Here is an 18,910-nt window from a genome sequence, read left to right on the forward strand (position 1 = left end):
GGAAAGATGGAGTTCTCGCAGGTTTCTCAGCTCCCACCACCTACAAAGAGGAGGAAAAGATGGAGTTCTTGCAGGTCCCTCAGCTCCCGCTGCCTACAAAGGAGAGGATATCACCTCATGCAGAGGGCAGTCGGGTCGCGCTACACCAGGGAGCTCCACCATCCTCTGAGTTACAAGCCGCGTAGGAGCAGGTCAAATGACGAGTCCTCCAAGGTAGCTCACCACCAGGGAGCTCAGCATAGCTCTCCCCCGGGCAGTTCGCCATCAAGGAGCTTGGCATAGCTCTCCCCAGCTCGGTATAACGCGGGCAGCTCGGCATAGCTCTCCCCCAAACAGTTCACCACCAGGGAGCTCCACCATCCTCTCCTGGGAACAGGTCAAATGATGAGGTATTTAGCCAAAAAAATAAAAAATTGGTACGTTACAATAAACGGTTACATCAGGTTCTAATAAATATATAATTATCATCCAAAAGAATAAGCGAAATATAATTAGACAATCTCTATTCATTTTAGTACTAGACAATTTCCTACTACTCGGATAATTATTGTTGGCATAGGAAACCTCATAAATGCCATATGTGCTTACGTAAGACCTCTTTTTGAAATCGTTTATTGGGTGATTACCTCATCTATTATACATTATAAGTTGGATCCTCTTCTTATAAGAGTAACAAGGCAACGATTGTTAAGCAACACCCCACATGAAACCACTCTTATAGACCTGGCAGTTGGGTGGTAAGGTACTTTGGGGTCGGATTGAATTTTGGATTGGGTTGTCAAATGCTAGATCCTAATCCTAAATGTTTGGGTTAGGGTTGATTCATGGGTCAATTCGGGTCATCCAAAAAATAATTGAAATTTAAAAAAATAAACAAAAATTATATGAAAAATGTCAAAATTAAAAGAATTAACCTTAAAATTTTAAATATAAAATAAAAAATTTGAACATTTAACAATCTAAAGAGTAAACAATAAAAAGTAAAAGCTAAATAGAAAAAATTAAAGAGTGAAAACTTCTAACAATGCATAAATAATTCCAATTAGACTTGACAATCAGGTCAGTGGGTTAACTCATGACCCAACCCAGTTTTTTCGGGTTGGGTCATTTTCACTTTCGGGTAGCTAAATATCAGACCCTAACCTTGTTTTTTCGGATTGGGTTGGGTCAACCTTTTTGCCGAGTCTACACTCTTATGTTTTATGGGAGATAAAAGAGATGGAATTGGGATATACGCCCTTCCCATTCTCATGAGAGAGAATGGAATATCATCCATCGTTACATCTTCGATCATACTCGATTTGGGCCACTCAACTCGACATTTTACCATATCAGGAAAAAAAATTATTTAGAAATACTTATATAATAACGTCGAATTATATAACGCAATGGGGATGTAGCTCAGATGGTAGAGCGCTCGCTTAGCATGCGAGAGGTACGGGGATCGATACCCCGCATCTCCAATTTTAATTTTTATATTTACTAAGTTGGAATAAAAAGTTAAGGACGCCATCGCTATCTCGCCAGCTAACAAGGAGAGATGCCCAAGTAGGTGGGCCCGGCCCAGTTAGAGCTTTCATCCTTTTTCTTCTATGTCATTCAGATCAGTCCGGATTATCTGACAACCGACCAACATGATCTGATACCACACATCTCATAGATGGCAGATCCTAGTTTATTGTGGGCATCAGTTTCATACTGAGAATGGGTAAATTAGTAATTGGCTCCTATTTTATTTTAACCAAAAAGAAAGACATGGGCGTGAATAAATGAAGCCGCCCAACTCATAAATTCTTTAAACAGCACAGACTGTTTGGGGCCAACAACCAAAGTTATCCAACTCCATTCAGATCGTTTCAGTCATACAAACAAACAAACAAGTGCTTCCCACATAACATTTGTGCCAGCCCTAATCTAATGCCAATTGATGAGAGTGGATTTGATGCTGTGAAGAGTGAACCACTGTTGAATTGACTTTTATGGCTGTGCATCAAATTTATCGGGTTATGGGTTTCAACTACCCCGGCCCACTACTGTTTTGCTCCCTCCACTTAATTGTTTCACCACTACGACTTTATTTATTTATTTATTTTCAGGTAGAAGTTTTTGGACCCAAGTGCTAGTCTTTATCACGGATTCTCCAACGTTGAATTTGTATTCTTTCCTTTTTTTTTTTTTGATGATTTCAGGAATGTGGGTCTCATTGTTCATTTGAAAAAAAAAATTAAATAAAATCTCCTTTTCTGATTGTGTAATATTCTTTTTTCATAACGGAAACTAAAAATGTATTTTTATATTTCTGAATTCAAAAACACGACCTCCTGTTGTGGCTTAATTTTATGTCTCATAAAGCATGTCATATTTGGATAGAGTTTCTGATGGAATGAATATCAATTCACTGTTCACCTTTCTTATTTTTATTTTTTTATTTATGTTTTGAACCCTAGTCCATTTAATGTGGGTTGGTACGATCTATGGGAGCTTTAAAGCAGTGACTAGGACTTGTAAGATGTGTATAAGATATTTTGGGGATAAGTTATGGCTGTTGGGGACCAACAATCTATGCTGTTTAGAGTGTTTTTGGGTCTGACACGTTGACCCATTCACGCTTATGTCCATTTTTTGGTCAAAAGAAAATAAGGGGCAATTACTATTTTACCCCACTCTTATGGTAACGTGGCATTTCTCCTCACAGAGTGCGTTTCACATCAATCTCACAGCATATTCCAGCCATGCATCTAGAACATGTTTATAAATTTTTATTCATAAGAAGATATTCCCAATGCATGGCTGAAACATGTTGTGAGGTCGGTGTCAGGTGTGCTCTGTAAGCAGTCCGAACTCCACAAAATAGTAGCCCATGTCAGCTGCTGCTTGGATATGAAAACTTTTTAAGAAATATCCATCTCTTTGTTTCAGAGAGACGGGGTGTTTTCCTGAATTAAACTAAAAATGATTTTCCTTTATTTTGGAAAAACATGCATCCAAGAATGTCTATTCGACTATGATACCAGAAAGACATGATATCGGAAAAACTTACAACCAATCGACTGGTATCATAAAAGAGGCGACCAACCAGGTTGTATTCATGACAATTCACAGGGTTGATTTGATTGGTCAAAGCTCTTCTGGTACCATGCATTTCCAGTATCATATATTTTCCCTATTTTTCTTTTTCTGACGTTACATTTTCTTGAAACAAGAAAAAAATAAAAATATTAATATTGGTCAGCACCCTCATAATGGATTCTCAAAGCACATTACATCTACAATAATCTATAGGTAGCCATGAATCAAGAGAGGGTCGAATTTCAAACATACAGATTTATATTTTGGTGGATATATGGATTCATGAACCAATCTACTGACACAAAATTAGAATCAGTATTTAGTTGATTTGACACTGTTAATCTTATTAATCAAGATTTAGTTGAATTGAAATTTCTAATCTTGCAGCTAATAAGAGATGGACCACAAAGGTGGTGGATGTTTGTAATACAGTATTAGAGGGTTCATCCAGATAGGCAACCATTGAATTTTGAAACTTCTATTTTTCAGATCAAAGATAGGAGCAGGGAACGATCTCTTTTCTACAACTGGATTGAATACATGGCATCATATGCCAAAGCAAAACTAGTCAAGAGAAGAGAGTCATGTGATTATAATGTATGGATTTCTCTCTTCCTGTCACTTCAACAGGAACTCAGATCTGTTATGTCTAAACAAGATAGTTGGTATCAACAGTCAGTTCTAACTCAGTGGAGGTGGAGGATCTGTGAGAACATTAAATGCAAAGGTGACACTTGACAAGTTAGCTACAAAGCTGCATATTCTGACAATGATAAAAAGCTATTCTAATTGCAAATTGCTATCAAAGTACAGATTTTCAGGCAGTTTATCATGCAAATACAGAGCCATAAGAAAGTGAGGATGAAAGAAAGTAAGGAAAGAGATATTAACATTTTCCTATATTTCAATGGCAAAAAGGGAAAGAGAGTGACTGTTGGCACTCAGAAAAAGATACAAGGGTCATTAAATAGAATGGACTTTACCTTTTCTAAAAAAAAAATGATATTGCTCTGCAACTCAATTAGCTGAAGCATCTGCTTGCACGCTTTAACCTCCCAATGAATATGGGAGGCTTTTGTACATTGGAACTGCAAATAGGAATAGAGATAATATTTCCCTAAATGGTTAAAGTCGTATCAGAAACAGAACCGAGTCCTGATGTACGATGAAAATGTTTTGCCGAGTGGATGAAGGATAAGGCATAACAAAGTTTGTAACCCATTAACAGCAGATCCAAAGCTTGTGGATTTAGCTTCAGACACTCAACAACAAAAAGTAGATGCCATACAAGTGGCTGACTATCCACGTATAAACACAAATAGCCCTCCAATATGTAAACTGTTAAATGACACAAAGCCTAAGTTGATTTCCTCCCTATTAAACCAAATTATAGTTGCTTCCTCCAGAAACTTTACAGCATGCGACCCATGATAAGATTCAAAGGAGATGATAGAAGCATATAGCAAAGATTGAAATGAAATACTCATCTAGCTAGTAAAATTAATTTAAGTTTTTTTGTTTGGTTGAATGACATTAATTTAAGGTTGGTACTTAAGTTCCAATACTTTTGTACCATTGGGAATGACTATAAACAAGAATGATACTCAATAATGGTAAATGGAAGAGGGCCAAAAGCTATAAAGAAACAAGAATCTTAAAGAATACAAAAGGTGGTTGTTTCAGTGAATCACAAAAGATACTTTACAGTCCATGAGTGAGAAAATAAGTAGAAGGGAAAGACATTTAACATGAAAAGTAGATCAAACCATTCATCCCCAATACCTTTCACAAAATGAGAGTCTACTCCCAATCCCAAGATATTGATCCTGTCATTAGACAATGCAATAATGTTCTTGTTCTTTACCATCCCTTCTTTGAAATTGGCCATACGCCACAATAATGAAGAGGAGCTCTTTTTGTAATCTAATTGTAGAAGGGAGTAAGTCCTGTAGGATCAATAACTAGAAATTGACTTCTAGCACTCTACTTCATGTATAACCAAACTCTCTTTGAGATCTGGGGACCAGATAGCCTTGAGTCAATGCATCAGCATCAGCATCACAGTTCAAATGACTGCGAAGATTGTTATGCATGCAAAGTCCTGATACACCATGGTTTCTCATACTTCCTCCATTCATGCTCATATCTGATATGTCGTTGTGAACATGAGATGGAGTTTGCATGGGTTGAGCGTCTGTCTTGAAAGCTCCATCTAGATCATGATGAAGTGGAATAGGAAACCCAGCTCCAAATCTTGAAGCCAGATTTAACTTGTTTTGGTCAATGTAACCAAAATCTTGAGAATCTATATGAACAAAATGTCCAAAATCTTCTTGCTGGAATCCCAATAAACCTCTAGGCTGCATGCTTGAATTGAGTGGTGTTTCACTAGCATTTCCAGTATTTGTAGCAATTTTATCCCCAATCACTCTTGGTTGAGAATAGTTACATGAAGAAGATTCAAACCTCTGATTTTCAACACATGTCTCAGGCATAGCATGTTCTAGAGCCGAATTCTTGTAACCATCCTGATCAGAAGAACCAGACAATATCAAGATCCCTTCAGCAGATGATGTAAACCTTTCTCTTTTTGTCTTGATTGCATCAACAGATCCAATGGCTTTGTGGAAGTCTTGATCTTCAGGGACCTGATGTCCTTTATGAGGTTTGACAGTTCTTTTTCGCTTTACAGAACCCATCAAAGCTTTCCCACTGTAATACTGGACATCTGATTCTGACTCAAAGCTTTTCAGAGATTGCTCCTTGATCATCTCCTGTTGATGATTCCCTGCTCTGGCATTTGGCACTGGAGCATCGTCATCATCAACCATGACTTTGTGCATCTCTTCTCTCATCCATACAAACAAATTCTCTCTGGCAACCTTCAGCTCCTCCAATATGGACTTCATTAAGATGCGAGTATCATTCAGTGTGGCATCATCTTGCACATCACAGTTGTTCTTGCAATCATCTTCCTCGTAGGAGGGTCTTCCCTTAGCCTCCCTGTATACTGGGTCATCTCCTTTCTTGCTAGACCCAGTCCTCATTTTATTAGCTTTCTCAGATTTAAAATGAATAGCTGTACCAGAAGTATATCTTCCCTTTGGCTGAAATCCACTAAAACTGCCTACTTCATTGATTTTGGGTGGAATCCAATCAGAAATCAATCTATGCTTCTTGATAAGTGGCTCATCACTAGAATTTGACACGGCTTCATTGTCCGAAGAATCAAACTGGCTACCTCTCCTCCTGAATTCCCATTGTTGCTGAAGTTTCTCTCTCTGACCCATTTTAAAAGAGAGCTAGTATTACCAACGCTTTAGTTTCACTAACTTGGAATTATATATGAGCGACCACTGAGAACATCTTGAAATACAGCTACATGATGGATTCAACCTCCAGGGACTCTTAACAGAGATAGCTAGGTATACCTATGGTTGGTGCTCCTAAGGGTTGCTTGAAACTAGAAAGCCGTTGTATCAAACAAATACCACTTTACCTTATTAAATCTCATTGGTAAAAGAAAACCGAACCAGAGCTTCCAAGAGGGACACCTCTCCCTAAATATTAAATCTATGAACGAAGCAATGAGACTACTAACTTTGGCATCTTCATCAATTTTCTTAGTTCCATCTACCATATTGAAAAACAACCAAAGCTTGATCAGAAAACGAAAATACTGATCTATAATCAGAACAGAATTGCTAAAAGATCACCTTTCCTCCTCTAACAGAAGTAGAATAATAATATAAAGGGAAAATTAATTCTAACGAAGAAAGAAATGAATAAGACATCAACCAGCAGTTTCGCCATATCTATATGCAACATCGTCAATCGTTAATGAGGAATACACAATACAATTAGCATGTTCACCACCCATAACTTTAATTCTACAGTCTGATCGAGAAAAAATGAAATAAAGAAAAAAAAAAAAAAAGAAGACCAATCTGTTAACACTTAAAACCATGATTTTTCAAACGAAGACGAAACAAAAAGAAGAGAAGAAGCAGAAGCTTTAGGATAACCCAATAACTGCGTGAAGATCTGAAACACATATTAAATCAGCTCTACTAAAAAAGTAGGGAAAAACATCAGACCTGATGAACATGGAGACATAAAACAAAAAAAAAAAAAAACAAAAACAAAAGAACAGAACACTGGGTTTTTTTTCCATTTTAATTTACTGATTGATGGTCTGAATACAAACTGCTCACCTCATTTCTGATGATAGAAGATTTACACAAGAGATTCCTTTCCTTTCTCTCAGCCCATACTCTGAAGCTCTCTCTGTCTTTTTTTCCTCTCTCTCATATATAATAAAGGAAAAGAAAAGGCATTTCCTTTATGGTGTTTCCGTGTGTACCGAATGAGTGAGTGGCCGGTGTGGCAGGAAGCTAAGGAGATATCTATCCTTTTCAACAAGCTGGGCTGGTAGTGCCGTAGTGGTAGTAGTAGATATATCTGTAACCCCATTTAAATGTTTATTGAGTTATTTCTTTCTTGGTAGAGATTTAAATAGCTTTTTCTGTGTGCAGTCAATAGAGCTTTGAAAGTGGATATACACACATCCCCCACCCTTTTCGGTGCCTTACTCACCAAACACTCCCTAATTGGTTGAGGAAGAAAGATTGCAATCCACAGGATTAGGAATTAGGAATCTCTCTTTTTTATCTCTCCTCTTTTACCTTTTCACATCTCAAGCTACCAAAACTCACCCCCTCTGGGCTTTGGCTTGTTCTATTTTGCTTGTTTTTTAATTCTCTCCTCCTCTTTTTCTAGTCCAGCTTGCATTTGCATGTACAGTGAATGCATACCAACAATATCACATCCAATAGTCCTCAATTTTCCAATCAAAGTGCCCCCACTTTAATCGTAAATAAATACATGGCAAAGAGATTCAAAGGTCCAATTGGTTGGAACCATCTAACCTTACCTCAGTTGATTGGCTCAAAGTTTTGGTTTGTGACTCATCCAATTTTAACAGCTGGAGAAGATATGAATTTGGGTTACTTATACCGACAGTCCCACAAACAGAGGAAAGGGCATTCATGGCTAATAAGTAATAACTAACTGATCAGCATGGGAAGTTGGATTGCAACTAATCATTTTAGGTTTTTTCTTTTTTTTTTTTTTTTTTAAGGAAACCCAATTACCCAATCATCCAATCCAGCCAGATTCTGGGTTCAGGTCAGTCAAACATGAACCATGCATCTTTTCTCCAAACTAATTATAGACGTTCGTCCACCCTTGTACGAGCTAATTTTACTTGATATTTGCTGAATCCGTCCTGTAAGAGAATTCTGTCTGTACAATACGTAGCAAAATTAGGGTGCTTAGTTTAGGGCTGCAAACGGATCGGATTCCAACTGGGTATGCCTAGATCCGAATTCAGCTTTTATTATTTCGATTGGCAATTGAAACCTAATCTTATCTGCTGGGTTAAGACTTTAATATCGGATTTGGATCCCATTCAGACATTACATACCCTTCAAAAAAATAAACTAAAAAAACAATACTAATAAAGTCAACTAAAAATGATTTTGATATTGTATATCATAAATAAAATGATTTAAAAATAAGGATAAATTACAGATTATTATCCTGTTCGTTAGGTGTAGTGGCAATTACTCCCTAAACTTTCATTTGCAACAAAGACCCCCTCTCCATCGAATCTCCGTCAAGTTGAGTGAGAGAAGAAGTTAATTTACCAAAATATCCTCCCAAGAAACTTCTATAAAATGAAAATTACAATAAAAAAAATCAAGAAACTTTTATGAAAACTTAGATTTGCAACAAACACAATATGCAATTAATTGAACCAGTAACAAATGGAAATTGAAAGGAAAACACTAAAAAGCATTGGAAAGGGTAATTTAGAGATTTAAAAAAAATTAAACAACCACATGAGAATTTTTTTCAAAAGGGGTCTTTGTCGAAATCTAAAATTTCAGGAGGTAATTGCCACTACCCCAAAAGTGCAAGGTAACAATCTGTTATATACCCTAAAAATTAACTTTTGAGGGATTTGAATCCAAGGCTCTTTATTAAAGATGCAATCAATATTCAGATTGAAAAGGTTCTGTTTGGCTGAAGTTTCTGCACTGAACAACTTATTGCTTTGTCCTTTTATAAATTAAATAATAAATATGAAAGGAGATAGTTATCTATCAAACTTCAGCTTCAGTCATAAAGAGCCCACAACATATTAAAAATGTGTCCATAAAAAGACAAAGCAATAAGCTTTTCACTTGAGCCACATATTAGATTCGAATTTGAATTCAGACCTATGCTAGCCCTATGACTTGTAATAACTGTTTCTGGGTATGGGTCTTAAAAGCTTGCATAGAAACAGATTAGGATTCAAAAACAGTATGATAAGTTCAAAAAAAAATATGGAACAACCTCCATGATCCAATGTTCCTCAACGATTGGCTGATGTATAACTCGATTCATCCCTGTAAAAAGCTTCTCTCTCATACGTAACCTGGTTTCAACTAATGATCTATTATCATCATGGAGCAAAAGAAGATAGAATTCTTCCTTTTGCACACTCTGGCCTAGATTTTTTGTTTTCTTTTTTTAAAAAATCGCCTCAAGAACATGTGGCTTAAAGAGAACTTATTCAATTTGCAAGTAGAGAAATCCTGGTCAATATAAACTAGTCGCTTTAACAATTCATTTTTTTCATGTACAGATGTTGATCAAAAGAAAAAGAAAAAGTCAAAAGTTAAACCGCATTCAGTCTACCCCCTACAAAACATCAGATATCTAGCTTGGACCAACATGGGTAATGGCATTAAATACTGATGATCAATGTCTAAATTGTTAAGAGATTCATTTACCAGGGCTTGACTTATTGATTTTTCTTTTCCCAGGCTTTTGGAAGAATGGTAATATGTAAATAAGTGAGATGTTCTAAAAGTGCTGTAGTGATGTGTGACTAGGGTTGTTGTGTAGGGGTGTTAATGGTAATGGTATTTGAAAATCCGATTTTGAATTTGAGATTTAATATAATCAAATCAAATTTGGATAATTTGATATTGTAATTAGTTGAATTCAGATATCTTATTCATACTGGTTAGATAATCGGATTCGAATTCAGATATGATTTCATTCGATTCGATAAATATCTGAATTTGACCGATTATTTAATTCTTATATATAACATATAAAATATTTAAATGCTTTATATAATTTATATATATAATAGTTAAATTAAATAAATAATTTATATATTTATTAATTATATAAAATAATTAATTGATCGAATTGGAATCAAATCAAATTCAAATTTAAATATTAATTTTCAATATCCATCATATATCAAATTGAATTCGGATATCAAATTTTTTAATTGGGTTCGAATTTAATATATTTATGCCCCTATTATTGTGGGTAGGGGATCTATCACACTCATTTCACCTTTCCTTTGATAATACCATTTTAAACCCTAGGGTTACTTCGCTCCTTTTAAACAGGGAATTGATATTTGTTTATTCTTACTGAAAAAAAAAAGGAATTAAAAGGAGCATAAGAATTCATGAACTCTCTTAAACAATTAAACCTAAGGTTCCCCTTTTTTTTAAAAAAAAAAAGGATCATACATTTTCTCCCAATAAGTGACAAACTAAGCTTTGGAATTCCACGCATATCAAACGTGAGAAAGCGTGACAAAGAAATAGATCTATACTATATTCTAAAATGCAATTGTCCACATCAGGTTCCTCATATTGCTTTCCAACCTCTTTAGAATTTTGTGGTTTTTATGAATTTAAAAAATAAATATGAAATTATTTAAGTTAAGCTCGCCCACATCCAATTCAGTTAAATAAAAAACTGAATGTAACATATGCATCTTTTTAAACCAGTTTGTGCACATACCGGTTTCTTCTAACAATCCATTAAAAGGCAAAACAATAAGATGGTTATTCAGTTCAGTCACTTTAATTAGCTGTTTATATTTTCACTAAGGCAAAACAATAAGATGGTTATTCAGTTCGGTAAGTTATTTACCTAGGTAAGTGCACTTACCTAGGTAATTGTTTCCCGGGAAAGATTTACCCGAGTAAGTGCATTTACCCATGTTCTTTTATTTCCCATGTAAATAAGGCAATGACCATTCTATCCATAAAAACCCATTATTATAAGGGGCACTTTTGTCCATTTCAAGTGTTGGCAACTTCCCTCAAAGTGGAAAAGTTATTTACCCACGTAGGAGATGGGTATCACTTGCTTGGGAAAATAAACTTTCCCTGGTCCTCATATAAATTTGAAAAAAGAACATGGGATTTTTGGTCAATGGGAATCAAAATCCCATTGACCAACTTTTCCTCCTTTCAAAATCCAGAAAAAGAACACCCCCTAAATTTGTCAAAAACTTTTTTCCACTAAAAAGGAAATAATTAATTCGTTAAAAAGAAGATTTCCTATCAATACCTTGTTCACTGGCCAATTATAGAATCACCTTGCAAGAAGGGATGTCAATGGACCGGTTTTGGATTGGGCATAGTCCAAATCAAAATCAATTTGGGTGGATTGGATAAACCAATAAGACATATTGAAATGGACCAATCCAGACTTGATGGTCCAAAGTATTTATTGGATTGGACCTAGTCCATCTATAATGAATTTATATTGGAATGGGTTAGATTGGACCAATATCCAATCCATTGATAGAAGAGAAAAATACATGTGTCAATGGATCCAGTTTGGATTGGAGCCAATTTAAAATAGGATAAATATCTTAAACTACCCTTATGGTTTAGCAAATTGACTAAGTGTACCCTTACTGTTTGAAAATTGACTAATGCTACTCCTACTGTTTCTGACAATTAATTAATATTTCTCTTACTGTTAATGTTCCATCACAAACTGCTCACATGTGCCATCACGTGATTGTTATAACTTCAAAAATACCCAATTTACCCTTTTATGTTCAAATATACCCTTTTCATTTTGGAGAGACGATTCTGGTATCAGCTTGAGAGGGAGAGAGAGGGGGCTCGAGGTTGGTTATCTCTTGCACCGGCATTGGCATCTGCATCAATGTATCAACATGAGAAGGAGGGTTCGCAAGATTAAGAAGACCTAAGGAGGGTGTTTTGTTTACCTGAATCGATGCTTCAATCAAGATCGGAAAACAAAAGCTTGACAACGGATCAACTAGAACCACAATACATGAGAAATGCCCTTTCTTCTTCTTCTTCTTCTTCTTCTTCTGTAGAAATGGAGATTGTGGCAACATGCTCACTAAAAACACCAACAACAACAGCAACTACCAGCGGAGAACAGCAACGAATCTGCCCTTCTCTTTTTTTTCCTATGCGTTTTGGTCGGACCAAGTGGTAGATTGAGCAGTGGCAGATTTCCCCTGTTTGTCTTGTTGAAGCTCTCCGAAAGCCGGCAGATCTGCCGCTGCTCTCCATTGCTTGGTCTGCCCAAAACACACAGTAAAACTGCGGCGAATTTCCTGTGTGTTCTGTTACTCTGTCCGTGAATGCAATAACGATGGGAAAAGAAGAGAGGAATAAGGGTCGAGAGAGAAACATATCTAAAGGGCAAAATAGTTCTTTATCTTTTTGTTTACGGGAAATTAAGGGGTGTTAATGGTAAGGGAAATATTAATCAATTGTCAGGCACAATAGGGATAACATTAGTCAATTTTCAAACAGTAAGGGTACACTTAATCAATTCGCTAAATCATAAAGGTAGTTTAAAAATTTTATCCTTTAAATTAAAACCAATTTAAACAGATTAAGCGATTTAAAGATTGAATTGGACTGATCGAAAATGGTCTAGAATATTTATTAAATCAAATTGAACCTTATCCATCTATAATGATTTCATATTGGACCGAATCGGATTGGACCAAATCTGATCCATTGATACTTGCAACAAGGTATGCAAAAGACGATTTTTATTTAGAGTCCGGTGCAGAAAAAAAAAATGTCACACTATGAAGCCAAAATTGAACCTTTAAGAACCGTGGATTAAGCTGAGTTAGTCTCAATAGTCAATACGTACAAGTACACGTCATGACTTTTGAGTTCTTCAAATTATGGAACTCCCTTCCAAAAGTGTAATAACGATAAGAATAGTTCAAAATGTTGACACAGAAGGTTGAACCAATCAATGCTAACTAGAAAAGGTGTAAATGGAGTTAAACAGTTAAAGGGGTGTTTGGTTTTGTTTTTTGAAAACAAAAAGCAACCGCCAGCCGAACACCCCCTTAAAACAATGGTTTTTATTAAAAGGAACATTACATTGGTAAAGAATAATTCTAAATCAATTAAGAAAGGGTCAACAAGAAAAGTGAAACAAGCAATGTTGCATGGACATCCCCACAAATTCATGATTTGACACGTGGCCAAGAGTCTATTCATGCCTGATTCTCCTAAATACATGTCAACTCAGCTACAGTTAAAATCAGGTGGATTTATCAAAATGCCCACCACATCCAGTAAGGGTGGCCCAACTATTTAAGATTTCTAACAGCCATTTTAGTATTTTGTATTTTTCTAATTTACACATAACTTATAAGGGATGTCAATGGGTCGGATCTATCCGACATCAGATAGAATCAAACAGACTGAACTTATTATGTCGGTTCTGATTTTATGGTTTGTCCCAATTAATTATGGAGTTGGGCTGGTTCATACGGTTCGGAACTGATAAACCCGAATGATCTAGTTAATACTTAATAGTATGCAAAGTGATGAATCAATTTTTGGTCATGTATCAGTTTTTTGGGTAAGTACCTCGTCATTTGGTCTGTTTTCAAGTGGCCGATGATTCAGAGGCCGGAGTAGAGAATTTTTGCTGGATGAGGATTTGGATGCTGAGCTGACCAGGCCGAATTGCCTGTGAGGTGTCGGGCTAACCAGATGCTGAGCTACCTGTGGGGTGTCGAGCTGCTTGGTGGTGAGCTGAATTGATGAGCTTCGTTGCTCTTTAGAAACTTGCAAGGAACCAAATGTTAGAGGACCCGGGGTGGCTAACCCGGCGAGGTCGCTCTGATGCTTAAGTCAGTACTCTCATAGTAGACTGCGAGCTAAAAATCACAAAGTCTGAGAGCTAGAACTTGCTTACTTGCTCGCCTCTGGGGTTGGTGCCTTTATATAGGCATTGTTTGACGTGGGCTTCACGCACCATATCCGAGATTTCTGCGAGGTCGTCTAAGTGATTCGAGATTCCTGGAGGTAATCGCCATGCACGTTGACCACCCTCCAGATCGTTCGGCACGTGGGCCAACTTCCAAGGATTGTGGGAATGTTAGGATATGCATGCCGAATTTGTCGGTGAGCACGTCTCGCAGGTTGCCAGGTCGGCGCCTGTGCCAGGCTGCCAAGTCGCGCCTGGGCTAGGCCGCCAGGTCGCGCCTGGGTCAGGCTGCCAGCTCATGCCTGTGCCAGGCTGCCACCTCACGCCTGGGCCAGGCCACCAAGTCGGTGCTTGAGCCAAGCCGCCAGGTCGTGCATGTGTTAGGCTGCCAGGTCGCGCTTGGGCCAGGCCGCCAGGTCGGTGCCTGTGCCAGGCTGCAAGGTCGTGCCTGTGCTAGGCTGCCAGGTCGCGCTTGAGCCAGGCCGCGCCTGTGCCAGGCCACGCCTGGGCTGCCAGGTGGGACACCATCAACTTGGCTAAGGCAAGTTGTTTTCAAAGTGGTTCCGGGTGTCACCTAGTTGTTCTGAGGTGCCATGTGTCACAATATCATTGGAGGGCCAAATCTGCCCTCATCATTTGCCCCCCACTCCCGAGCCGAAAGTAACTCGGCGAAGGGAGTAGATTTCTCCTTTTGGCCCGGAATGAATAATTTGATGAGCTCGTAAGTGCCGATTCAATTCCTTAGGCTCTGGGAGTGACTCGCAGTCCGCTCCTTGATTTTGCCCATGCCGAAGAGGCGACTGGGTCTTATATGGTGAGGAGGTCTTCGCTAGTTCGGTATTTTGGCCCTTAGGCTCTGGGAGTGACTCGTAGTCCGCTCCTTGATTTTGCCCATGCCGAAGAGCGACTGGTCTTATGTGGTATTTTAGCCCTTAGGCTCTGGGAGCGACTCATAGTCCACTCTCCTTGATCTTTGATTTTGCCCATGCCGAAGAGGCGACTGGGTCTTATGTGGTGCCGAAGTCTTTTATCAGTTCGCCAGTTCGCGCCTGGGCTAGGCCGCTAAGTCGGCGTTCATGCCAGGCCGCCAGGTCGAGCCTGTGCCATGCCGCTAGGTCGCGCTTAGGCCTGGCCGCCAGGTCACGCCTGGGCCAGGCCACCAGGTCACGCCTAGGCCAGGCCACCAGGTCACGCCTGGGCCAGGCCGCCAGGTCGGCGCATGTGCCAGGCTTCTAGGCCGCATATGGGCTAGGCCGACAGGCCACGCTAGGCCGCGTCTAGGCCGCTAGGTCAGCGCCTTAGAGATACGACTGCGCTGCATCAGCCTCGTTAGAGATACGACTCCTACAAGAAGCTACTAGGATCTCAACTTACAGGGGCAGCACTACTGACTCTAGGTCACCAGCTCGCACGGGAGCCTTGGAAGGCTCGATCGGCAGGGGCGTCCATGCAGTCCGTTGGTCGCCTACTCCCGCGGAAGCCACGAAGAGCTCATCTTTGTAGAGAGTACCTCGCGAAGAGGACTGATGAGGCTTTATCTAAGTTGAAATAAAGTTGTTAGAGCTGCTTAGTTTGTTAGCCATCAACTTCCTGCATAGTCTTTGAGTTCATAAAAAATGGAAACTAGAAAGTGAGAGCTTTCAGTTTCTAAAAGGTGAGAACTTAGCTTTCTAGAAGAAGAGGACTTAGCCTTTCGGAGGATGAGAACTTAGCTTTTTGTATCGTTTCCCACAAACGGCGCCAATTGATGAATCAATTTTTGGTCATGTATCAGTTTTTTGGCCAAGTACCTCGTCATTTGGTCTGCTTCCAAGTGGTCGATGACTCAGAGGCTGAAGTGGAGAACTTTTGCTGCTGGATGAGGACCTGGATGCCGAGATGACTAGGCCGAACTGCCTGTGAGGTGCCGGGATGACCAGATGCCGAGCTGCCTGTGAGGTGCTGGGGTGACCAAGTGCCGAGCTGCCTGTGAGGTGTTGGGCTGACCAGGTGGCAAGCTGAATTGATGAGATTCGTTGCTCTTTAGAGACCTGCAAGGAACCAAATGTCAGAGGACCCGGGGTGGCTAACCCGGCGAGGTCGCTCCGATGCTTAAGTCAATACTCTCATAGTAGACTGCGAGCTAAAAATCACAAAGTCTGAGAGCTAGAACTTGCTTACTTGCTCGCCTCTGGGGTTGGTGCCTTTATATAGGCATTGTTTGGCGTGGGCTTCACGCACCATATCCGAGATTTCTGCGATATCGTCTAAGTGGTTCAAGACTCCTGGAGATAACCGCCATGCATGTTGACCACCCTCCAGATCGTTCGACACGTGGGCCAACTTCTAAGGATCGTGGGAATGTTAGGATATGCATGCTGAATTTGTCGGTGAGCACGTCTCGCATGCCGCCAAGTCGGCGCCTGTGCCAAGCCGCCAAGTCGTGCCTGGGCCAGGCCGCCAGGTCGCGCCTGGGCCAGGTCGCCAGGCCACGCCTGGGCTAGGCTATTAACTCGTGCCTGTGCCAGGCTGCCAGCTCGAGCCTGGGTCAGGCCGCCAGGTCGGTGCCTGTGCCAGGCCGCCAGGTCGTGCCTGTGTTAGGCTGCCAGGTCGCGCCTGGGCCAGGCTGCCAGGTCAGTGCCTGTGCCAGGCTGCCAGGTCGTGCATGTGCTAGGCTGCCAGCTCACGCCAGGGCCAGGCCGCCAGGTCGCGCCAAGGCCAGGCCGCCCGACCGCGCCTATGCCAGGCCGCGCTAGGGCCGCCAGGTGGGACACCATCAACTTGGCTAAGGCAAGTTGTTCTGGGTGTCACCTAGTTGTTCTGAGGTGCCATGTGTCACAATATCATTGGAGGGCCAAATCTGCCTTCATCACAAAGGTTTCCTGATATTGTTGTAATTTTATTTTATATTTTATGTTTATCAATATGATCATTTTATTATGATTATATTATCGAAAATAAAATTTAAATTATTATTATCATAGATAATTATAAATATCAAGTATAATTGAGCCAGGCCCAATTATCCTGATTAATAAATGGGATCGTTTTAGATCTATCATATAGAACAAATTAATAATCGATTTGGGAGTAGTACAACTTGTCCCAAACTAAATGCAACCCATTGACAGCTCTACTTATAATTCACTATTTGTCATGCATTTTCTAATCACAATCAAATTAAGTAAATAATGACAAACAATTTAGGCCCCGCTTGGTTCGTGGGAATAGGGTTCTGGAATAGAATTAGAATGGGCTATTTTGATTCCAACTTTTTGATTGGGCGGAATCTAAATTCCATTTTTATTTCTGCTGAAATGGCATTTCCCTATTTGAGGGAATGGTCATTTCATGCCCCTACCTTGGGAATGAAATTCCATTCCTACTGATTCTAATTTTTATTTTTGATGATGTACAATCCGGCCACTCCTAGTTGGAAGTGATGAGGCTTCTAACTGGCGACGGGCAAGAGATACCTGCGAGAAGGACGAAGGGACCTGGGGTTGAACATCCGGCGGGGACTCTCCGATGCTTAAGTTAGAACTCGATAGGGAGCTGAGAAAGAGAATGACTACGCAAGAAGATGAGAGCTAGAGAGTGGTGAATATGTGATACCTTTGCCTCTGAGGGGTCGAAGTGCTTATATATTGGCGTTTGACAGGTTCGGTGGGGTTGATCCCAAATCCCTACTATGGCGATCCACTATCAGGTCATACCTTGGAGCGGCTGACCATTACTGTCAGGGCCGAGATCAGGTGGGCTACAGTGACCATTTCATGGTATGGTCCCGCCAGCCGGGAGACAGACAACTTGTAGGCACGACGCCGCCAGGTAGGAGACAGGGGCGCAACCTTCTGAACTGGCAGGTGCTGCTCCATTAGACGAGGGACACGGGAGCAGTCTGACAGGTACGACTTTGTCAGATGAGAAACTTCCCGTAGAACGCCGAGCCACCCCGTAGCGAGCTACCCTGTGACGAGCTACTGGTGACGTGCCGAGGTGATTCTGCCTGAGGTGAGTTGTCTTCGAGGTGGCCCATTTGCTTGGGCCTGGGGCGAACTTGTTGTTCTAGTTCGCAAATTGGGATGAACTTAACTCAGAGTGCAGCTTGGGACATCGGCATACTCGAGCTCGCCACAGCCGAGGTGATTCTGCCTGAGGTGAGTTGTCTTCGAGGTGGCCCATTTGCTTGGGCCTGGGGCGAACTTGTTGTTCTAGTTCGCAAATTGGGATGAACTTAACTCAGAGTGCAGCTTGGGACATCGGCATACTCGAGCTCGCTCTGTGGCGAGCTGATACTTGCTGAGCTGTCACCTGCGTCGAGTCATGTCCACGTACCGGTCTGCCTGTGTCGAGCTGTCGTATATGCTGAGTCACGTACACGTGTCACCTAATTAGGAGGTCGGGCCAAATCACCCTTCATCAATTTCTATTCCTGTATGAACCAAACAGATTATGAGAATAGACCATTTTGATTCCGATTCCGAAGAATTTCGATTCCAATTGCAAATCAAATGGACTCTTAATGAAATTTCATTTTTATTAATTTCAATTCCCATTCTCAAACAGACTATGGAAATAAATCATTCTGATTCTAATTCCAATTTCAATTTATGTAAACCAAATGAACCCTTAGTTATAGCAAAGTGTTAGTAAGGTCTAAATCCCGCCAGCATGAGGGATGGTGGTTTATAACATGGAGCAAAAATATTAAAAGTTATTATGTGTAACAAAATATTATTTATATTAGATGTGTATATAC

At 40.0% G+C, this 18,910-nt stretch overlaps 1 protein-coding gene and 1 non-coding gene across 2 annotated transcripts; one reads left to right on the top strand and one right to left on the bottom strand.

Moving 5' to 3' along the window:
- Window positions 1-1,390: 1,390 nt before the first annotated feature.
- TRNAA-AGC (transfer RNA alanine (anticodon AGC)) lies at window positions 1,391-1,463 on the top strand. The gene has a single exon. It is a non-coding gene; the product is annotated as a tRNA-Ala (tRNA).
- A 3,219-nt stretch (window positions 1,464-4,682) lies between these two features.
- On the bottom strand, window positions 4,683-7,423 carry LOC104596042 (stress response NST1-like protein). The gene is made up of 2 exons (XM_010257028.3): window positions 7,284-7,423; window positions 4,683-6,702 (listed from the first exon to the last, which is right to left on the bottom strand). Exon 2 carries the CDS (start codon window positions 6,357-6,359, stop codon window positions 5,058-5,060), a length of 1,302 nt encoding a protein of 433 aa, XP_010255330.1. The 5' UTR covers window positions 6,360-6,702; window positions 7,284-7,423; the 3' UTR covers window positions 4,683-5,057.
- Window positions 7,424-18,910: the final 11,487 nt, after the last annotated feature.

This window comes from Nelumbo nucifera, chromosome 1 (genome assembly GCF_055504915.1).
Source record: "Nelumbo nucifera cultivar China Antique chromosome 1, China Antique-T2T, whole genome shotgun sequence".
Lineage (NCBI taxonomy): Eukaryota > Viridiplantae > Streptophyta > Magnoliopsida > Proteales > Nelumbonaceae > Nelumbo > Nelumbo nucifera.